The 24,537-nt window shown below is 41.8% G+C and overlaps 1 protein-coding gene across 1 annotated transcript in view; it reads right to left on the bottom strand.

Moving 5' to 3' along the window:
- UBE2F (ubiquitin conjugating enzyme E2 F (putative)) overlaps window positions 1–24,537 on the bottom strand; it is an 88,758-nt gene that overhangs the window by 19,042 nt on the left and 45,179 nt on the right. Inside the window, exons 8-9 of the mRNA XM_059820447.1 lie at window positions 14,549–14,581; window positions 12,105–12,167 (exon numbers count right to left, since the gene is read on the bottom strand). Coding sequence (XP_059676430.1) covers window positions 12,105–12,167; window positions 14,549–14,581 — 96 coding nt within the window. The remainder of the gene's footprint in view (window positions 1–12,104; window positions 12,168–14,548; window positions 14,582–24,537) is intronic.

Genomic DNA, 24,537 nt, shown 5'->3' with positions numbered 1-24,537 from the left:
CTCAGTTTCGTAGCCAAGAACACAACAAGCGAGATATTGTCAGACATTATTCCTTCATGCTGTGTCAAGTGAGCCATCAGCCAGCATACCCAAAAGCACTGGCAGAGGCTCATGCTCTGGATGCAGAAGAGACTGAGTAAGGAATCTTTGTCTTTAATCAGGAAACAGCCAGCACCACCAGGTACTCTACACAAGGAGGATGATGTTGCTTCACTCCATTTTTTGACGATTTCATACCAAAATCCTCCAGCGTTGCTTCTGCACGACAGGTGTGCCTGCATCTGTCGCTCGAGTTGTTTTAGAGCAGGAAGCTACTCTGTCTCAATAAATTACAAAATAAATCAGATGAAAGCAGAAATTCAAGCAAGCAGCGCAGAGCTGTCAGTCACGGATTTGAGGTTTCTGACAAGCACGCAGCAGGAAACAGGCCAGTAATGTGACATGCCAGATCTCATAACTCTCTGCACAATTAGCAAAATACCAGGCTACCTACATCACCTTGGAGCTGGAGATTGTATTACATCCTTCCAGTAACAGCAAAGTTACATTTTGTTTTTATCTCCGTTCATTTATACAAGATTACATTAGGGTATGTTAACCCAGCATGCCACTAACAGCTTGCGATCCCTCTCCATACTGTGATCAGCCTTTGTTCTTGCATACAGGAGACAGGAATGAATGGCAGGTAATCTCTATTCGCACTTCATTACACCCCTGGGTCTTGCAGGAACAGTTAATACATTTTCATGCGCCATGCTGAAACGGAGGAAGGACAGTTAGCTAACGGTATTTTGTGGAACAGCTGCTAGAAAATCAATGCAAAACTAGAGACCCATCATGAAAAACTCAATTCTTTTTTAATTGAAGGAGAAACTGAGGGCATCCAGCACTTTGCAAATTTAGATGCACAGTATGACTGACTTGTGTTTTCCAAGCTACCACGAAGTGTCAAACTCCAGTCTGATCCTTCTGCCCTGTCAATAATTGATAAAGATGCTTTCCCAATATTCTGAAGAGGCTGTCAATAATGCTTTGACTGTCTACATTCTCCATTTGGTTGGCTTGACAGATGAAAGCAGGGGTTTATTATTAAAACATTTTCAGCTTTCAGTTTGTTATACCATTATGTTATTGGCCAGGATTTAGGGAACAAACTTTGAAAATGATACAAGAATGTGCCCACTTTTTAACCCCTTAAAAATAATTTAGTAAAACTTCAAAATTTCTGATAGTTTGATGTTTTCAGTGAGGGACTGCAGGACAGAGCCTGGCATTCAACTAAGAGAAAGTCAAGAAAGACGCACCTTGAAAGATGGACTCCAATGTATTCTGACCTGCACAGGTAAGCTTGTAAAACTGGGGGGAGGATCACAAAACCATACTGACCTTTTAAACCCCCACTTATGTCCCACAAGTAGGAAAAAGCCTGCGCAGTACCAGAAGAGGCAATAGTTGTGGACTCTGAACTTGCAGAGCCCTCCGCTTGCAAACATGCATGCTGTAGTGATGATTTCCAGATTGGACACAGGGTCACCGTACATGCTTTCTTCTAAATGTGAGTACCTAGCCAGATGTTTCCACAATACCTAGTGGGCTTCACTTGGACCGTATGTGCAGGAAAATGTTACTTAGTGGAAAAGCGGCAAGCGCAACGGAGAATAGGAGAGCTACCAAGAAACACGACTGCCTCTTTAGCCAAGCTGCAAACTCAAAAATTTCCGCTTTCATTGAAAGCATTTCTACCCAACAGAACTGTCAAGCTTATTACAATGAAGTGTAGAAGTTAATGTAGTAAGAAGGCTCTTCAGTAAAATCTGGCAGAAGGGACTGAAGAACCTCCCACACCAAACTGAAAGAAGAGACGTGATGTCTAGTTAGATCTGCTTCCCGGTGGCAACTTTTCTGGTTGCTGCGGTGGGGGAAGAGTACAGCCAGCTCTGGGGATGCTTTGACTCAGAGAAGCATCTCCCCTGTTCCCTGTGACTTGAAGCCTCAAGGAAGCGGTGCAAAGAAAAACCAGTTGGATTCCTGTACGCTCGCTTCAGAAACAAGCAAAGCAATGGTTTTGCCTCTGTACCGTGTTACCAATATGACAACACAAGCCACTATTGCATGCTCCATCACTTCTCCCCACCATGTCCCCCTGCAGTTAAACAGGCAGGGTGCAGCTGAGAAACTGCTCCTCGTCACTTCGGAGCATCTAGCACAACCAACCTCATGCATGGTTGCTCCTCTAGCACCACCTCAAACACGTTAATAATAATAAAATACATTTTTTAAAGACCACCTGAAATAAACTTCAAGGAAATGTTTTCAAAATAATTTATCTGTTCTAAGGCTAATTTTCCAGTTGTCTTGAGCCATCACTAAATTTTAGACATCTGAGCTTAAAAAATGAAAATGGTAATGATCACAATTCTTCAAATATCATTAGCACTGTTTGCATACAATATTTCATAGGGATATGTTTGGGAAACTGGAAAAGTTTAACAAAGTGTATGGCTGTGATGGGAAACTGTTGGCAAGGGTGACAAGTTTGACCAAGAGAATTGAGCTAAAAATAATACATTAATAAATTAAATGAGCATCATTTTTTAAAAATTCCTTGGGGAAGGCATTAGAAAAAACAGTTTGCCAGTAAAAACCTTTGAAGTGCATTGCCCAGACCCAATCCAATAAAGAAACAAGCATTCAGATAGAAACAGGATGTAAACTTGGATAACACAGAGCTGGTATTTGCCTTTTGACCTATCCATATGCTTTTGAGTACTTTGCAAAATAAAACCATTTTAACTGTTCTCAGTTTCTTCAAGGAACGCTACCCATCAAAGGAACACAGCTATTTCACATGATTCATAACTATCTGGAAAACAAAATTCTTGTTTAGAGCTATTTCTAGTGCTTTTTACCACAAATGATATCTCCTCTGAAATGCACAGTGACAAGATGCGGCATCCGTGGACCATGAAATTTTATATAGTATAAATGTTTTACATTGAAATGTCTTCTACAGAACCCTGGACAATTTTGGTGAGTACTAGCCAAACAAACTATTTTGCACCCAAATTCGCCAACAGTCAGTGGATAGTATTTCTAATTCTCAGACAGATTTACTTCAAGACATTTAACTGCTAACTATTAAATCTAGCAAGCAGAAAACCCAGTGAAGAACACCCACAGGAAAGCGTTCGCTGCCAGCCACACAAACCCAATTAACTCAAAACTGGACGAAATGTTCTTGCAGGTCATTCAGTCTCCATTTGTGAAGAGGTGAACCAACCCAAATGCTTCAAGCAAGGAAAGTTAATGGTCTAAATGATGCTTTCCCTACAATGGTCACGGTACCTCTGCTCTTGGGCTCTGCAGCCTAAGTCTCAATGAATTAAGCTACCTCGTTCTTGAGTTTCACATAAAGCCAAAGATAAAACCAAAAAAGCAGAGTCTAGGCAATTTGGAAGTAAGGAAAAAAAAAAAGAAAGTTATTTATTAGAATCCTCCTGCAGATGCTTCATTCATTTCCAACACAGATGTTAGCTAGTGTCTCAACTGAAGGGCAATAGTTCACATTACTCAGTTGTTTCAATAAGCAAAGGTGTTGATCTGCATTGGAGACGCCGATCTGTAAAGGAGCCTGCGATGGCTGGCAGCCACTGCCAGCTGCTCTTTCTGTTTCTGTGAAGTTTGGGATGGTTCTGGAGAAGTGGCAAGGGAAAAGACCTGATCTCTTCTGAACAGGAAGAATCACAGCAGGAGCTAAGCGAGCCAAGTACTCAAATGTATACTCAAATGGCTTTGATATAAAAATGATAACAAAAAAAGAGCAGGTGTGACAGAGAAACAGAGAAATTACTGTAAGATCAGTTCAATGAATTACTTTAAACCAGATGACCTGAGGAAGAAATACAGATAATTAATATTTTTTTCCAAACTTTCAAGTTTTAATTTTATTTTGTGTTACTGTTTGTCTGCTTAGAGATCCAACACACCTGTGGCATACTAGCATTTATATCGTGCTTTTCATTCAGATGCATCAAATAACGTTTCAAACAGACTAATCTTCTGATATATGAAATTACAGTAATAGAAGAAAACTAACTTCAAAGTGATCAATGACAAGAGATCACGAAGAATCCAAATTTGAAGACACTATTTAGTTTCAAATGCATTTCTTCAGCTACACAGAAAAACGGATTTTCAAGGTAGACTTAAATCGAAATGTAATTACGCCCTTATTGTGTATAAGCACAGAAATAAAAAGCCAGGAGGATAAAAGTACAGCTGGCCATGACATTATTTTGGAAGAGGCTTTAGAAGGATCAAATCTGAAATGATACACAGGCAGCAAGCTCTGGGACTTTTTTTAACTGTCTGAAGGCATTATCAGTCTGAGAACAAAATTACTCTAAACTTCAGCAGAGATGAAAGATCCCAAATCTGTCAGCTTCTGCATTTAGCACCCCGCAGGGTAGCTCGGAAAGGAAAGCACAGGGCTCCTGGTCTGTGTGGCAGACTGGTTTACAGTGTTTGATAAAACCTGAGGTGAGACAGAAGAACAGTAACCCCTTTCCGCTTTGCGATCGTGCTTCACAAGCCAGACTTAGTAGTTTCTGATGGAAAAAAAACCCCAAAACCCCACAAGCAAAAAAACCCAGTAGCAATGAAATCACTCTTGGTGAAAAAGTAGTTTTACAATTTCAAGTTGTTGCTGGTTCTTGGTGGCTCCAGAACTAAAGAGGCTATGCTGGGCAATGACCGGTTTTGATGCAGAGGGACAATTTTGGGGGAAATTCAACTTACTATATTTCCAAAGGGATGCCTAAGGATCTTCTACAGATATAGCTGTATTTGTTTCTTACTTATGATCGTTACTTACAGGCAGACCTCCTGCTCACAACTTTCTCTTTCAATGGCTTCACTGTTTTCAGAAGATACATTAACGTCCTCTCCAGAACCTGGCCCAGGCACTGGCATTTTGTCAGGTGCTGCTGGTTCTTGCCCAGTTGCCCAAGGAAGGGTTTGAGAAATTACGATTATTCTACAAAAACTCTAAACTGTTTGCTACTTAAGGACTCAAAAAAGCTGCATACAATTATGAAAGGTTAGAAAAGCTTTTCAGTGAAATATGTAGTCGGCAACTGTTCCTAATTATCAATGGAATTTTTAATGGAATTAGATTAGTGCTCTCACTTGTAAAGACAAGACAGTCCTCAAGTAATTCAAGGAAAATGTTCATCCCAGAAGACTCATTAGAAAAACCTCCAAAGACTGCAAGCGATTGAGAGATTTTTTTTATGCCTAGTTTCCTAAGGAACTGAGGCTATGTAGGGCAATTAAAATCCTCCGAGAAAACCTTAAGAGGCAGCTTCAGACGCCATAACACCATGAACATTATAAAACCATTTCCACAGAAACAATCCTGAAATAAAAACCTTATTTTCTTTATTACCAAGAGAAGTCTTGAATAAAAAAAAAATAAATAGCAAAAGCCAAGCAGTAATGTATTTTCTTGTCTAAAAGAAAAGAAAAAAGATTCAATAGCTGTCACAGCAGCATTCAAGTGACACAGGGGAAAGTCTGCCCCAACACTCCTCTTCCCCAATAGCTTTTGGCCTCACATATCACTGCTGCCAGCACTGACTGTGTGATTTATCTGAGGGTGCAGTTCATGAAAATATAGCATTATCCCAGGTGAAATGAGGCTGGCAATACTGTCCCTGGTGTCTTCCGGAGGATTTTTGCTAATGTCCTAGTATTACTGCGGTGAGGAATCAGAATGACATGATTTGAGCAGGACTAGAAACCACAACTGTAAGGATGATCTATTGAACACTAAAGACAGCCATAAAAACATTACAAATTGTCCAGAGTCATGTTTAACTGCAGTATGTTATATACAAATTCCAACTCTCCTGAATTTTCCCCTTAATATTCTTGTTGTACAACCCCTGTCCCTTAGAGTAAAAACACAACGTCTACGAACAACATCACAACAGCATATAAATCCACCTGAAAATAGAGGGACTAGAAATATAGTCAGTGACAACCGGAGCTGCTAAAATTCTGCTGCTAAAGTTAAAAAGCTTTCTAAAACCTGGGTCAGAACCAAACTCCCCTCCACAACCCTATGCAAAATAATTCATCATTAAAGTATCAAAACAACAGCTACAAGCTTTGCCGCTGATCTAACCACGGAAGAGGCAGGGAAATGATTACAACTCCCTTCGCTGACAGCAGCAGCAGAAGATAGCTAGGGGAAAAAAGGCAAAACCAAGCCCCATTTTACATAGGGTTGTTGTGCTGCATGTGCTTCAAAACCAGGCAGACAATTGGGAAATAAACCAACGCAGGTACAGATCGGGACGGTCGGCACCTGGAGTGCCTGTTGGAAGCAGCACGCTGACCCCTCCGCATCCGGGAGCAACTGGGTGTTTCCAGCAATAACTGCGTTGAACCTGACAACAGCCCTCATTACTTTGGCTGGGGCAAGCAAAGAGAGTGCCACAAAAGCGTGGCATTAATGGTCTTCTTTTGACGCAATCGCCAGTTACCTGCAGGCAGCGGAGAGAGGCGACACTCTTACTGTTCTGTGCATTCCTGTGCTCTACAATGGGAAACATACAACGCTCATACAACGCTGCCTTCCGAGGAAGATGCAAATAAAACCAGGGCTTACTGAATTAAGTAAAAAGTTTGCATTTAAGATGGATCCTTGGCAAAAGCACACTTATTCCGATTAGATTTCTCAGCTTTGGCACTTCAGAGCTGCTGGTAAAAGTCCCATGAAAGAAGACATGCTAGATTTTCACAAGGGGGATAAAAAATCCCTCCCAGAGTGCTATCTATCTAACTCTTTCACAATGACACAGCAGGAGGCATTCCCATGCACTGAGTACTGACAGATGAGTTTCACCGAGAAGATGGAAAGATCGTGCAGGAAAATAACACAGGGTGATGTTACTCAGCTTCTCCTATTAAAACAACTCAAGACCGCGTGGATGAACAAGTAAATGAGTGTTTGCTAATCTGCAGGAGGACAAAAAATTGCTTTAGCCTTTTAAATTGCACCAAATGCAACAGGCGAATACAATTAACACAGGACACAGCATTAGCATTCTTGATATAGCAGGCCTTGGGGAGGAAGAAAGCTAAGGAATATTTGGAAAAACATTTCTACTTTAAGCCACATAAACAGTGTAATGAATTCTTTTGTTGCGTACTGCACATATGGCTTTGAAGTGTTTTTTTTGGCAAAGGCAACCACTACTAGGAAATATAAGGGCTTTTAAGGAACCCAGTGAATTGCAATGTCCTGAGATAGTATCTCAAAACAACCACGACAGATGTACGTATGGAAAGTATTTCCTGGATTTCAGCTATCAAATAGCAGACATAGCACCCATAGCACCTCTGGCTAAGGAATACACAACTCCTGAACCACTAAGCTGATTCGCTTTTGTATTACCAAGGTACATCCCTACTGTTTCAGTATCCAGCCTACCTGGCTGCCACAGAAAGCAAATCAAGAGTCAAGAGAGCTCTATTTATTCACTGTACAAAACAGCAAATCCTACAATTTTTAGCACATCATTTTTAAGTGAGTAGTCTTTAAAACTTAAAGGCTTGCTCATTGCTTAGGAATCCACGGAATCAATTCTATTGACGATTAATGGCTTTGGCCATGCACATAATTACCGACAGGCTGACTTCTCTGCTAAATCCGAAACGGTCTCAGCAGATTAACTTGTAAGCAGTTCTTTAAATTCCACAAGAAAACTCATACTACCAAATTGATTAGATTGTATCAGTGTGAGAAGACTGAATGTTGGGAAACACCGTGCTTAGTTTACATAAAGACATCAATCATCTTTTTATTCTGATTTATTGAGCTCTAAACCAAGAGAGGATGGTTGCTTATCTTCCAGTGATTGTGACCTAGCCGCAGTGCAATGCGGGCACCAGGGATGTTCTAAAAAGTAACACTACAAAAATGAACAATGCAAACTTTCCCTAAGCTGGCAACAATTAGGAGTTAAACGTAGGCAGAAGCGGGGGTGAAAGGAGTGAAGGGAAACTACAATTTTATCTGAATGCTTTATTAAATGCTGAAAGCCGCGGTCAACAAGCTTGCAAGAAGGTTTGAGTTTAAAAACTGGCTGAGTGTGGAAGTTGGCACCAACTCTACAGAAATACAGTCACTGAAGAGGATGCAGTCAACATGCCGGAGGGCAAATCCACCCTCCAGAGGAACCTGCGTGGGCTGGAGGAAAGGCCGACAGCAACCTCAGGAGGCTCAGCGAGGCCAAATGCGAAGCCCTGCCCCTGGGACACGCTCAGCCCCCGCTCGGGGACAGTCCCAGATGCCGGGCTGGGGACAGCTCTGCTGGGAAGGCCTCGGGGAGAGGAGAGGCTGAGGAACAGGGCTTGTTGGGGGAGAGGAGAAGGCTCTGGGGGGACCCAAAAGCAGCCCCCCAATACTGACGAGGAGGTTACCAAGAGGACAGAGCCTTCTCGGAGGTGCATGGCAAGAGAACGTGAGGTTGAGCTCATAGCTGAAAGGGGGATGTCTAACTGCACGTATGGAAAAAGATTCCCACGTGGGTTAACTAAGCTCTGGAGGATCCAACATCACTTGAAGACAGTCTTAAGATAAACTCACGATTGGCAAAACGGAAGCCTTACAAAATCGATCGCAATGACGAGGAAATCACTTGAACAGTACCATTTAATGCAGACAAATACAGGGGTCCTATTTCTGAAAAACCGATTAAAGTCACACAAGGTGGCAGACAGCGTCCGCTGTCACTGAAAAGGTCTTCTGATGAAAGCAACCAATTACAACACAGGTCTCTAGATCACTTCTGTAGATAAGAAGGTAATTTTTGGATACATAAGTAGAGGGCTAGCAAGTCTGAAAACTGAGATAATCTCTTTTTCTAGCATTTGTGAAAACCGATGTTGACAACTCAGCCGAACTTTGTTGTACAGCCTTCCAAAAAGTTACTGACATCTTGCAAAGTGTGTGAGGAAGAACTGTAGAGTTACTAAAGCTGCATAAACAATCATATGTACTATAAAAAATAATTCATGTAAAAGTGACGTGATGATCAGTGGCTGAAGGAAGCTGGAAGGGAAGTTCAGTAACTTGACAGCTCCTTCCTTGAGCTGAAGGAGGCCCCCGAGGGGTGGAAGCTGAAGCTGCACTAACTCAGATCTCAGCTAAGACACAGTTTTTTAAAGCAATTACTTGAACAACTTGAGCTCTTTAATTTGTATCATTTTTACATCTTAGAACAAGACTGCTTTCCCAAAAGCTGCAACTATGTGCTCAGGTTTAGATTTCATGCAAAAATGAAGAGGTCCCTTATGCAGGAAGAGAGCATGACTGTCCCTCACAGCCTGATCTGTAACACAAACATCCACAGCACAACTGTTTTCCAAGAATCAGTAATAAGGATTTGATATCTATGATGTGACTTCTTCCAGCATCTGCAAGGCAGCAGATGACTTAATACCAGCCTACGGAACTGAACAAACTCCGGTCTCGCATTTTCAATAACCAGAGGCAGGCTTCAGATTAGCTGTTAACCTCTCGGGCAGCCACACTTAGCCTGGAATGTCAGCAAAGGGATCCCAGGATTTGAAATCTGAAATGACATCAGTGAAATACTGAGTCACCTCCTCCAGGAGAACCACGGAGGACAGCTCGATGTGCATTTGTTTTGGCTGTTACAAGTCACATACTCCCACACTGTCAAATGACCAAAGGCATTCTCTTACAGTATCTGTTAGACACAGATGTTTGTATACAAAACTATTTGTATGTAGATATATTCGCACATCTGTTTGTACACAGACTGTGCATACAGGCATATATATTACATACACACTATTTGTATAATTGTATGACACACGTAAAAATGTCTCAGGGACAATTCATTAGCATTCCCATATTAATCATATCATGCAGTGCAAGTATTTTCTTAGGACACAGGACAGGACCACAGCAGTTTCACTTCACAACAAAGTGCTTAGACGCTACATGACATCTATGCCCGAGAGACGCAAAAACTAACTCACGCTGCAATTGCATCCTTTGAGGCTAATTGTAAAAGCAGCCATTTCTCTCCCTTGCATAATTTATTCTCTCCAGACAAGCATTATTGGGTTTGCCTTGATGTTGCTGGAAGACATACTATGGAAAATCCAGCACTAGCTGGTGCTGTCACTATCAGCGAAATACCTAAACTAAATTCAGATAAGCTCCAAAAAAAAGTTAACATGACAGAACATGAATTTTACAGATACCTGTGGAGAGACTACTTAGCGTTTACTAAATAAAAAATGTTTGTTCCAAAAATATTTTTAATTTAGAAGACTGTCAAAAAACCCACTCAATTTCCCTTTCACTTCTTCCACAGCTGCTTTTATCTGAAAAAAAGCCCCAAACAAACTTCCATGCTATTAGTGTAGCAGTACGTATTTTGAGTGCTCACCTCCCCATTTTTGAGGGAGGTGTGTTTCTAAAAGCAGGTAACATTCTTTTTTTCTGTGGATTCCCAAGATTTCCAATTTCTGAATGAGGTTGAGAGATGCAGGACAGCAATTTCTTAGCATTTCATCCCTCTTTGGGAAGAGGACGTTACTGTCTGGCTGGTCTGAGGTCTAACAATTTACTCGAAGCACTGGTAAGGCTCACCTACCACAGCCTCAGCACATCTGACACAAGACTGTACTAGTACTACGGGAGCACCTCTCCTTACAAAAACCTACCCAGACACCAGACAAACCGCTCTCCCTCTGGCAGTTAGAAGAAACCAAGTGCCAAATTTGACACTCAGCAATAGGTGTGTAGCCTCACCATTCCCAAAGAGCTATAAATTTCCTTGGCAAGATACTAGAGAATAATTCAGTCTAACAGTGCAAACAAAGAAAATGATTCAGCCTGTTACCTTCCCTACGCTGGTTTGGTTTCTCAGGCTGCATCCCCTCTGTGACTACGTTCAGTGTTTTATGACTTGGAAGGCTTCCTGACACTCTTTGCCAAAACGACATAACAAAACCACTAAAAAAACCCCGTCTTCCAGAGTAGGTGTCTACTAAATTTTTCTCCCCTTAGGCTTACAGTCTCATCCCAGCCCTGCAAACACTGATAAATACCAGAATAGCTACAAGATCTCAGTAAGCAAGAAAACAGCTAGAAAGACGAACTTGCAATCCTGGTGTTTCCTCTTGAAAAAATGAGATAAATTAGGTGCATTGCCTGTCTTTGCATTTTCAATGAACTCTTCAAATCAAAATTTACCTGGAAACTTTCTTCAGTCTTTAAGGTTAACTTCAACAAAAGTGTCAAAAGATTTAATTAAAACAAGAGATCTTGAACGTGCCAAATGTAACTTTTATATGCTTGAGGTATGCATCTATATAATGTGACGTGACACAACTTCAGAGATCTATACAAGGGGAAGTTAGTACTTTGTTCACCTCTACATCCATGCTCAATCTCAGTTGAGAGGTACATCTCACAGATATTCATCAGGCCACTAATTAATACCATGTTTTGCTTTGCCCAGTCCATAATACGCACAGAACAAATAGGATCAGTAAAAAGAAAATAAAGTTTCCACTCCTGTCTTTCAAACGTGCTTAGATTTCTCTTGACTTAATAAAAGCATGCAACATGTAAGAGCTGTGAAGAAAAAAAGTTGCATTTTGAAAGAGACAGAGAAGGATGAGATCTTTTTGCAGGCCTTTTAAGGTAAAGGCTACTCACGTAACTGCACCAAACCAATTCACTGTCATTTGCTACATGGAACATACACAACTTCAGGGAAAATACCAGAAACAAGAAGGACAAGATCATCTATTTTGGGGGTATGACTACATTATGGTCAACAATTCTAGCATATGGTGAATAACACTACTGTGTTGAGTTTACTTTCCCAGATAAAGCACATTTTGTTTGAATATCTGGTTGCTGATACAATGAGTCACAAGACTGCCTGAAGTACCAGTTCGAATGCTTTAAAAGGACTGACTCGGAATCGCCAAGTACAGGATGTGTATTTGTTTAGGAACAACATGCTTTAAATAAACCCCTGACTCACCTTGTCACGCAAATGATGCTCTGCAGCCTCAATATTCAAAGGATCGTCAAAATTCAAAAGATCCTGGAAAAGAAACAGAGAACATTATAGGGTTCCCACTCATTGCACAACACAAGGAATCCAAAGCCCTAACGAACAAGATAATGAAACAAAGCAAACAAGACCAGCAGGTGTAGTGCCATTTTCTCACTACCTTGGTAAGTAAACCTGCCAAAGGTAGATGCAAATGAGTTTGACGATTGCAAACCAAATCACAAGTCAATTAAAGGACAACAGCAACAAGGCATTTGACCCCATCTGGTGGCATGCCACACACAGCCCCGTGACACTTCTTTCTGGCAGTGAGGCATTTCTATTTGAAAACTGAAACAGTTTAAAATAAAATTTTGAAGGAACATTCAAAGTTTCAGAAGGCACAATTCCTGTTGATTTTTGTTCAAGGGTAAAGTAAACCCTTAAAAAAACCCTGCAAACAGCCTGGTGATAAAGCAGGAAAAACTTCCTTAATACCATCTCCATAGCAAAGCAATTTAATTCCCTCTGTGAAGAAGCTACATAACCTGGAGCCTTACAGACAGGAAAGTCTTAGTGCAATGGGAAAAACAGGGCCAAGAGGACAGGGAGTGCAAAGACCCCAAGAGCTAAGGGCACGTGGCGCCAGGGAGCGGAAATAATCAAAATAAATCTCAGGTCTGTCAGTTTAACCTCAATAAATATTAACTTTGGAAGGAGAAAGGGTCTAGGGTTAAAACCAAAGGAAACCAAGATGCTGATAAAAGAGCAATTATCATTAAAAAAACCATTGAATCACATACCCCCCTATTCTGCCTGCAGCCCACTTTCCCCAGTTGAAGGTTCACTGCTGCGACAGCAGTGAAATGCCATCGTTTCACAAGTGTGAAAGGCTCGTGTCACTCTCCCACTCGTTTTCAAGCAGCAAACCTCCTATTTCATTCAAACCAGGACACCAATCCACCTCATTTTCACTCACTTTCTTTAAGAAAACCCCAAAAGGATCTGCAAGGCCAGTACAATCCAATGCCAGCTTTTCAAAGCCTAATTATTTATAAGAAGCTGGGTGTGACGGAAATCCAAGAGGCAAGCTGGAAAGCATGTCTCTTACCGGCCATGACAAATCCCTGCAGTCTCCAATGCGTGACCATCGCTCTTTGCAGCTGTTTGCCCAACAGTTTATTTTTATGTGCAGTTCTGCCTCTGAAGGCACTTCTTTGTACCTCCAGTGGATTTTGCTTTCTTCCAGTTACTTAGCATGCAGTGGGAGACTAGCTGTGAAATGCAATTACTCTTTCTTCAAAAGGCAAATGCTCTCCAATCTTCTAAATCAATTTACAAAAGATGTTGTTGAAAGAAATCAAGCCTTTGGATGCCAGGAAAGCTTAGGAGATTGTAGCCAGTCACTGGCTTGGTCTATGCTAGAGGTTTTAGAAACGCACCATGATCCTGGTGATAGTGCTGGGAGCACAGTCACCGCTCTGCCCCTCCTGCTGCAGGTAGCGGTGGAAGGAATTTCTCTCTTCGAAAACAGGCTGGGGCTAGCGAAGCCCACAGCGATGCTCCTCATCCAAAGCTTTTCACAGCCTCCTCTGTACACTCTGGAGCAGCTGGGGTAGTTCTCTCCAGAGTTGATGACAAATGTGGCGACCAAGTCAGTGCCTTTCTTTGCTTTCTCCTTTCCTAACTAGCAGCAACAGCTGTGGAAGAGGACCATAACCCTGGACTCCCTAAAAAAGGCAGCTTTTGGACAGTAAAGACTTAGCCTCTCTCTGCTTTTAGGGCAAAAGCAGCTGTTGCATCCTGCCTGCCTCCTGCAGCTTCCCGCCCTCTCTCCTCCATTTTCAAGTTGCTCCTGTAATTATGAGGCACAGGTTTCTTGCTCCTGTCAATCTAAGGAAAAGGGGGAAAATGGGATCCCTGAACAAAATCTATCATTCCTGTGATAAGTCAGGGTTTATGCAAATTCTGCAGGTGGGTAGCGAGGCCCCTTGAACAGGAATATAAGTCTTCAAAACAGGGATGAGACTGCAGGGCAGTCATTAATTCCTAAACATCATTTTTATAAAACCTACCACCAACACAATTCCTTCTCAGCGCAATATGAATTTCTATTTCCTGCAAATCAGCGGAAGGAATTTCATACTGTGTGGAAGATCCCAAGTAACATCTTACCAAAATATCCCACAATAGATTTGTAACCAAAAAGTAAAAACGATGTACGAAAAAGCTGGCGTTTCAGACCATCTGTATGAGTCTTGCAGTTATACAAAGGCACAAACTGATTTCATACTTGTACAACACCCACTGAAGCCAAAGGAAATAATGACCTTAAGTTTAAGAGGCATCAGACGGGGTTCACGTTAGGTGATGCTGAAACCAAACCAAGCAGGAAAAAGGAAAGTGGATGCGCAAAATATTCATTTACTTACAGTAAATAAAGAGTTTAACCCCCAGACAACATCCTGCAAAAGAAAAGCACAGTCCATTAGGCATGCATTTCAGGTTTTTTGAACACGTTCACATACTTTATTTTTCTATTAATTCATGAAATTTCTGGAAGTCAAATCTAGATTAAGGGTGATGTTTTATTAATTTAATCAAAATATTGAAAAAACTTCCCCATTTCATGGATGCTTGGCATTTAGAAGTCACCAAAAACCGAATACAGCATATTGAAATACAAGTTCAGATCTTTCTGTGTGTACAGGAGCCTTATTCCTGTTCCTTCTCTGCTCAAGGAAAGGAATAATACCTTAGTATATGTCACCAACTGACTGCACTGCTTAGTTCAAAGGGTGGATATAAAACTTAATTCAGCAATCCATTCTTAAAATTAAAAAATTTAAATGGTGTCAGACAAATATTTGAAACTGTGTCAAAAGATTAGAGAAAAGAGATTTAGGTGTAGTATGAGTACGGAGAAATACCATTCTTCTATGAGCATATGCCTCAAATCATTTTACTGCCTTTAAGTATCTATTTAAACACAGCTGAATAGAGAGGGTTTTCAATTCCTGCAAACAGGGAGCTTCAGGGGAATCTGCCTCCAAATGGTGTCATCAAACAGCTTATTTTGGGGTGGGCTTCTCCAAAAGGATTCCACTAGCACTGACCTCAGCATCCACATCCTCAGTTATAACCTTCAGAGAATAAGAAAATGCACAAGATCCAAATAATACAGCAAGAGACTTAAAAGCATCACCTACCACCAACTCCGAGGCTAAGAATTTCTACCTAGAGAAAAGACTATTTTCTTTAGTAGCAGCATAACTAAGCTACCCTACTGCAAAATCCCACTGAAGTCCGGGCACTGGAGCTCACACCTACGAGACAATAAAGACCAGCATTGCACCTCCTGCCCTTACAGCCTGCTGGCACTTGACCCATGAAAACCACGCCGCCTGATTTCCAGTAGCAGGACACACACTGCACATTAATCGTTTCATGGCTAAAATGTACCTTTCACAATAAAGATAAAGCCTCAAAGTAAAAACTTCCTATCCACAGCAAAGATCTTCAATAAATGAGCGTATTTCAGTTTGTTTCCTGTTCCAGGCCCTCCACTGAGAGTGGTGGACCACAAAAGTCCATACCCCTTAAGAACGCTATCCAATTATGCCCTAATGAAAAAGACATGATGTCAGCATTATCCGGACAACAGCCTCTGACGATCCAATTTTCTTTGATCTTGCACAACCAACCAACTCAGTTTATCTGCTTTTAATAACGTTAATCTGCCCAGCAAAGCTGATATTGTCAGACACAGTTTTCAGTTTCAGCATCTTCTCCTAATGGAGCTTCTGAAATCATCAGGTGTGGCAAAGACAGCAACGCTTTCAAATGTACTCATCATCCGCAGTGGCAGCACAGACACATAAACTGCAAAAAAGGACGCACCCGAGACACCTAAGAATTACAGTTATCCATACGTTTTAAGACTATAGTGCTAGGCAATCATCCCCACTCCCAAATGACCGTACTGTCAGTTCCTCGGCAAGCGTGAGAAAATGGACTATTTCAAATAATGGATGAAAGTCATCATTTTCCCCTTTATGTAAGTTCTGTCATTGTTCAACTACAACTACTGTCACAGAAACGGGGCATAGCAGAGGTTAGCGAAACATGGTATTAGGGAAACCAGTACTAAGCAATTCTGGGGATTAACTATTTGTACAGGGCAGTGGTGCTAGAGTAAAAATAAGCCAAAGTCACTGATTAAAGGAAGATTTCAGTGGTGTGGAGAGCCTGGAGAACAGGAACAGCCACGAAAGTCTCGGCTTCCACTTCACTCTCCTGCATTCAGGCATGAGAGGGTGCGCAGCACAGCACAGGCTGCCGCGGCATCACCGCTCTTGGGGTCTGCTCCGCTCCCCGGTGCCCCTACGCACGCTGCCCCTGGCAGGGATGCAGGGCGAGGACTGACTGAGGCAGGGCGCGTAACCAGGGACGGCTGAGAGTCACTCTGCCCCAGCAGATGCTCTGGCCCTGAAGGTCAGGAGCCCCCTCCACTGCTGCCCTCAAAGGCTGTATTGTCCTTCAGGGAGGCAGAGTGAATGTCTCAGGGGTGTTGAGAATGTCTTGCGTCCGATTTTAACCCACTGTGTGTTTCCCACAACCTTTGATAATGGGACCTTACTAAAGCACAGTAATTTGCTTTCTTCCACTTGAAGAAGCAGGAATAAATTAACTTTTTAAGGGTCGTCTTTCATCTACGCCATGTGACAGCAGACTGTAGCTGGAGAATGTGATGTAGAATTACAATACTGAGTGTTAAAAAACATCCTAAAGAGGTACGAGGAGCTCACACTAGCACACCGGGGTCTATCCATTTCTAAATCTTGCCTGAATGCCAAAATGGCATTCACAGGGTTGCAAACTGTTCACAACTGTTCAACCACTTACCAGCACGGCTAAAAAGAAACAAACAAAAGAGCAACTCAGTCACATTGATTCTGAAATCCTGAAGAGCTCAGCCCTCTCTTTACATTTAACAGTGCTGAAGCCGCCAGTCTCCCGGAGCCTCCCCACCAGGACACTTGCAGATTGTCTCCCCAGACAAAACAGCTTCTGCTCCAATACAAGCAGCGACGAGCCACACCTTACACAAGTAAATGCTGCAACTCAAAACCGAAATGTAAGTTATATCAAATTATTTTCCCATTCCAAAAGCACCCGCTTGTGAAGTTTACCTAAATTGCTCCAAATTCTCATTTGCTGAACCCTGGTTTTAAGACTTTGGGACAGTTGACTCATTCAGGCTGGCTTTGCAGAGAGTTCCATAAAAAAAAAAATAAAACACACAAAAAGAACCCAACAAAAACCTCTGTAAGGCTGGGAGGTTTCAGAGTGCTGCACATTTTCACAGCCATTCTAGACATCAAAAAGCGTAAAAGGATTATTATTATTATTATTATTATTCCTGAATAACTTATGTGTGAAATTCTTAATATCGTTTCTGATGTTTCCACCTATTCAAGTTTTATGATTTGCTGGATTCATTTTATACCCTTGCATGGCTCCATAAAAAATAATGCTAAATTAATACCAGAGGGCAACACTTTTTGTAATGAGTTTGAGGCTAGCCTGGATTTAAATCTAGGATATTGAGAAAGGGAAGTGGGATGGAACAGATGAGCAAGACTGAAGCAAGTATTTCATATTTGAAAAACCTGACACTGTTGCACTGCAAAAATAATCACTTTGCATTACTGACCTCAGCAGAGCTGCTTACTGCATGCAGATAAGCACTTGCCTGAACACTTGCTTCACATTTCCCTGATGAACTAAAAGGATTTGCAAGCCACTGAAGATCCTGTCAGATTTAACAGTTCAAAAACTTGTGTTTTCTTTTAACGTAATAAAGCATCATCCTTGGCTTCAAACATTTACTGAACTTCTGGCTTAAATACTCTGAAAACAGAAAGTTAACCCTATGTACAAGAATTTTTAAAGGTTATCTTCACACACAGGAGCAGGGCAGATGTCGCCTTAAAATGATAATAACGCGCACCTTTACGCTGCTGCACTTCAGTGTGAGAATCTACTTGCAAAAGGAGAATCAGACACAAGGATCTGCCTGCTCACACTGTGAATACCTGACACGGCTGTTTCCTTTGCAATGCTTCTTTTTGTCTACTTTCTTCTACATGCTTAACATCAAAGCTACAGAGCACAACTACACCCACTACAGAGGGGTAACCTCAGAGCAAAACTGAGGACCTCTTGTGCTTTTTGTAATGAAGCGGCATGATCTGCTCAGGATGGACCGTGCCGAAAAGGCTGCAGAATTCCTCAAACCACTTTATCCGGTTTCTGCTCCAGCTGTGCCCAGGCAGGCCCTCTTCCCTGTCCCCTGGTCTCCCGGAGGCTTTGCATCGGCAGAGACGTCACACGTGAGGTTAGATGTCTTCGCGAGCCAACTGCAGGTCTCAGGTAAGCAAGTGTTTTTAATTCCCCTCTACCATGTTAGCTGAGAAGATTCAAGTATCGTACTCGAACTAAAAGAGCAGTACCTGGTTAAATCCATAATGGAAGAGGGGATAATGAAGGAAACATGCTCTGCTCCGCAGCCCTGTCACTATTTTGAGCTCAAGCGGGGGGAAGTCAACACAAGCAAGTCAGAAGATCAACAGACTGTTATAAATAACCCTTTATAATCACCCCCTTTTCATTCTTGAGTATTTGTGTTGCATTTGAGTGAAAAGTTACATTAAACCCCTGCCCACAGATTTATTTACGGCATGCCAAATGAGGAAGAAAAACCTGCCACTGCAGCAATGTTTAAAGTTCAAGAGCAATGAATCAAAATACTAAATACAGCTTTTGAAATAGCCTCTCTTGAGGCTAGAGAGTCTCAAAGCATTGCATTTGTAGGAGGTCCTAATTCAGTTAGTCACCAAATCTTCCTGAGTGGCAGTTCTCACAACCACTTCACAAAAGCGATGCCATTGAAAGCGCGTAACAGACAAGTGTTTAGCTATGCTTGCCGATGTTTGGAAACACAGCACTTCTTTTGAAGAGAGAGTAAACACATAAATTGTAAATTAAGATTTTCCTTTAACAGGCAAAGTATATTTAATACATTAATTTCAGCAGAGAACAAGCCAGACAAAAGCAACTAATGAACTTCCAATCAAAGAAACTTCTTTAGAGATCCAAGGAGCATTTCTGATGTAATAGACTGATCAAATTAAAGCTCGTTGCTAAACCATTTTTTATGTACAAACAATTTAACCCATTCAGATCAATGAGAAGCAGCAGTCATTTATACAAGCAGATGTCTAAAGCAAATTTTTTTTTTTAAAAACAAACTGAAGCAGTAAGTCCAATAAAACAACTGCCAAGCTTTGTACATCACAGTTTGGAAAAGGGCTTGAAATTACACCCAAAAACTCAGTATGCTGAAAGTCCGGCCGCTGCATGGCTGTCTCCTGGGGCAGCTCTCTGCTGTCCTGTCTGCCTATGCACCAGCTCAAGATGGTCTCCCACCTCCATTCACCTTCTTCCATCGTCTCTTACAAACAAGCTCAGCTTCTTTCTCTTTTCATTGCAGCCCAGAAAACCAAGCGTCCTTCATCCCACCCAGCCCCACCTTCCCCAGGCTCTGTTGCACTTCTCTTTCTGCCTCCTCAACACGCCTCCACAACCATCTCTGATGGCCTAACCAACTATTTGCAACCACTGCAATGTAACTGACTGCACAAAACTTATCACTGGTCCAAGGGGTTAAAAAAAAAAGTATGTTTTCACACCAGAGATGGTAGGCTCTCTTCAGCTTGCAAAAAACCTGCTTCCCTCCTAAACAGTCTCCTCCGAAATAAAAATGTTCTCTTTTACGTCTCCTCTCCCTGACCTGCTGCTCTTTAATCTTGCATGTAACACTGCTACACTATCTTGTAAAATTCCTGTAGCAGGTAAAACACCATTTCCACCTGGGAGTAAGATAAAGAGAACATCAGCTTTCTTTAATCAACCACAAAGGCCATCTCAATTCTCGTGTGCCAGCAATCCCAGCTCATGCTTCCCACCCAAACACAACAGTAGCTTACTTAGAGGGCTTTGGGTAATTTAAATGGCATGAACTGCTCCAGTTAGCAAACACAAAAAAAGGAGGAAGGTTGGAAAACGATTTCTTCTGTGCTCAAATATACTAGAGGAAAGAAAACAGGAACAATAATAGTCTGTTCCTCTCCCAGACCAAGACAGTTGTGAATTGCCAAGTACGCAGGAGCACTCGCCTAAAATCCCTTACTTTTGTTACTGACTCCTTGACGTTTGTCCCCAAGGTTACTTCAGAGCAAGTAGATAATCTTTTATAAATTGTTCCCAGGGGAATTCTGTGATAGCTTCTTAACGAACTACACTACAGTGATTACGAATGCTAAAGCAATCGCCCTCTGGAGACCAGTCTACTCAACTGATTAAAGTTGACACAAATTGCACATTCAGAAATCAACAATTTGGGGAAAACAAGCATGGTTTAATTAGACTTACTAATGTACTGCACTGTTCTACTGAATCACTCTTTAGAAACATGCTAGTAATAACAGCTACTATATTTAAAACAAAGATGAGGCTTTGCCAGGAGCCGTTAAAGAGACAAAAAGAAAATTTTTGCAAATCTTTTATGAAGCAAAGGTTATTAAAAGACATTGATTTGTGTAAGTATTTTCGCCAGCCTGGACACGTACAGAAGGGAAAAAATAAATAACTTCTTACAAAAATGATAGTCAACTTATAAAATCCAAATACAACACAATATATCCCTGCAGAAAAACTTCCTGAAGCTGATTTTAAGGAAAATAGAATAATGTCAGATCTACATAGCAGATTGTATTCAGTGGCTTATAACTTCTCTTTACCAAATACTGGGTCTGAAGTTTTATTTGCCTGCTGCTTGCTCAATTTTTAGAGGTGGAGAAGAAAGGCAAAGGAATGAAAGCAGTAACAATGGCCATTTTAAGCACTTTAGAGAGCAAAGGTATTGAAGAATATAAATCTTTTGCACTGCACTTTTCTTTAGATGACTTCCTTTACAGAGGGAGACTTGAACCATTGAAAGGTACCTTGTAGTAAAGCTGTGCCTTTTGCAACAGCTACAAATACCCATCTAAATTGTGATCAACAAGGACATTCGGAAAGCCCTTTGACTGCGACAACTCAATCCCCCTCGCTTGGTTTTTGCTCAACACGCACAGGCTCTCCCCAGTCCCCGATGCTGATCAAAGCCACAAGGGACAGCCCAGCCCTCGTGAGAACTGCCCCGGGCCAGACACTTGCACGGCGAGCAGGGCAGCAATGAACCAGTCCGTGTTCCCTTCAGAGCAGCAGGGCCATCTTGAAGCCGAACCTATCCATGCGGTCAGAGCAGTTGAGGTGTGTGGGGAATAAACTTCTGGATAAAGTCGGGCCAGACGTCCTGTTGCAGATGCATATCACGTGGGCTCCAGCACCAAGGAGGGATGCAGAGATCTGGACCAACAAAGAGGACACCACACTCCAAACCATACCAAAAAGAAGGCTCTGAACCACTGGGAGCTCCTACAACACCCTGAAGCACTTCTTGCATTATGGAAAAACAGTGCACGTCCCTTCATGTTTGCTGACAACCAAAAGCCCTCAAAAGGTTGCGACTCTTCTGTCCTTCCTTATCTACCTCTTTACTGGTTCAACAAATCTCTCTTCCGCACCTGCCTCTACTTTCTGCTGACACTCCCTCCCCCCTTGCTAATTCTGTATTTATCCCCTTGTGTTTCTCTTCCCTAGAGCAGTCTTCTGCAATGCTGATATCCCCTTCATTATCCCAGAAAATACAAGGCAGCATGCAGCTTCAGCCCTGATTTTTGTTTGGTTTTTTGGGTTGGGTTTTTTTTTTTGGGGGGGGTGGTTCTGCTCCTGCTGTGCTGACAAGAACAGAGTAGAGCTTTGAAGGAATCCGCTTTACTTGCGACAAAGCAATTTGCAGCAGATCAGTGCCCATACATTCAGGGACACACAATGGCCATCAGGCTTGCTTTTCTCTCCTTCACAGACTCCTTTGATCAAGATCCACCCTTACAGCAAATAAAAACTAAGTCTTCAGGGAATAAAGTATAAGACTAAACACTTGCACTAACCCGTTTCTGTTAAGCTGCAGGTATAGCTCCCTGCTGCTGGGGTGGCCTTTCCCTAAAGCTGTTTGCTTGCAACCAAACGTTGTGTTTTGTTACTCACTGTGTTGAATGAGGGAAAGCGTAAAGGGGTTGGCAGCAGGAGACATTGTGCTATGTGGTCCTGGGAGCCGACATGAGGTCAACACGCAGAGCTGGACCTTTAAGTGCTCTCTGCACACGAGGGAGGAAGGCAGCTCTACAAATGAAGAGGATGAGTTGGATGCGACCCCAGAGGGAGTACTGCGAGGCGAGCAGGCACAGTCCTCCTCTGAAGAGTGCTTCAGCCAGAAGGTCACCCATAAAACTTACAACCAGCCAAGCACAGCACAGCTGAGAAGGTGAGGACTCCCAGAAAGTTATTCTGCACATCTTGTTCCTCAGACAAAAGAAAGCCCATGTGCCTGGGTGTCAGCTCATCCAGGGTGTCCTTCTGGAATAGCTCCTGCAGGCAGAGAATTAAGTTCACCCCTCTCCTTCCTTCCCACTGTGCCGAACACTGCGCTAGGTGGGGAGTAGGCTTGGGTGAGAGGCACCACCATACCTCTTGGAAACAGCAGAAGGAGAAATAAGGTGGTGTAAAAAGTCTTAAGTGGGCAACAGTGCAGGAGGCATGGACACATTGCCTGAAACACCACCCACCTGATTCAACTCCTGTATAATACCAGAGAAGACATGTGAAGGCACACTGCCTGAAAAAGCAGGTAGTCTTCTGCTTAATGCAGTATCTGAAGCTGGTATGCAGTGAATAATTGGAAGCATACTGGGTGATATTTTTTGCCCCAGCAGAGGCTCTATACTGGTCTATACCAGGAAGCAGCAGACACCTTGACAGAATCCATCTCCCCCTTGAGATCACACATACAATTTCTCAGGCGCTCGGTTTTGTAACCTTGGTGATTGTGACCAAGAAGATCCTAGGAGTTAGATGCAAAATTCACATTAGATCAAGAATCTCCTTCTCCTTCTCGACTTCCCGGTAATTTCTCCCCCTGCACAGTAAGAGCTGGTATCTGTGCTCTTTGCCACTGCTACGCAGCCTTTCATTTTCTTCTTTTGATGACTTTCTCTTCCTTACTTTACCAATATGGGGGATAAACATATTCCATCCAGGAAGGCAGCTTTGACAAGCACATGCTTTGACATTTCTACCTACAGTACAAAGACCCATTCCAAAATGGGATTTGAATAAATCAACAGCAGAACAATGTTATCATAATGCTGGCTGAGAAAAATAGTATCAGCAGCAACAATTAATGAGAATGACACAGAACATACAGGTCTACTTTTTTCCCTTCATCCTGAAGACAGTGACAGTTATTGTGTGTTTAAAATACTCCTCTACACTAATTACATATAATTTTGACAGCAGACCACCTGTTTTCATTATGATGGTGAATGCAAGTTTTGTGCTTATACTGAAGCTTTTAAAACTACTTAAACGTCGAGGTAAAGGTAACTAGAAAAATTAAGTCAAGACCCTCTGATTTATTTCTCCAAGCGATTTCAGTTTGACATTTGCATGATTTCAAATAAAGTAATTTTACTGCCTGAAGACAACAGCAGAACCAACACAACAAATAGGGCATATTCTCCCATTCAGTATTAAATGCTAATTAAATACGCAAGCCTTTTACGGATAAACTCCATATAGCAATTGTCTATCGTAAACGGGTCTTAATTCCTTTTAGATTAGATTATCTATTAACACAGACAGATATTTCTTAACCTAGTATCTGAAGTTACGGGAAAGGAATTCCTGAAAAAAAAATATTGTTTTCCTATAGGTGGGTATAAAAAGCTGTCTGCATAGCTATAGTTTAAAACTATCTCGATGCTTCCCATTCCTGCTCCTGTCTCGCCTGACAGCAGTAACATGAAGATGACAAAACCCAGCTCTTTAAAATATCTCAGTGAAGAACTGAAATGCATATACAACATGAATATCCGACAGAAAATAGTTCTCCAATTATCTGAAACCAACTGTAGCTCCATCGGAACAGGGTTACAAAAAAAGGACAAATATTTGTTATGAACTTTCACCATACATTTTAAAACACTGGTTTTAACGTTACTGTGCTCAGCCCTCCAGAATCAGTCAGTAGAGTTGCACAAGTGTGCTTTGATTATTTTTATGGTTCATAAATCAGTCACTGACCAATTTCCAGTTGCAGTTTGTTAGAGATAATTGCAGAAGGAACAGCTTGACTTTTAGAACCAATTAGGCAATCACAATACACAGATCCACTTCTTCCTTTATTTTTTAAAAT

Source organism: Gavia stellata, chromosome 8 (genome assembly GCF_030936135.1).
Source record: "Gavia stellata isolate bGavSte3 chromosome 8, bGavSte3.hap2, whole genome shotgun sequence".
Classification (NCBI taxonomy): Eukaryota; Metazoa; Chordata; class Aves; order Gaviiformes; family Gaviidae; genus Gavia; species Gavia stellata.
The sequence above is the reverse complement of the archived record's forward strand: the minus strand, read 5'-3'. Positions and strand labels throughout refer to the sequence as shown.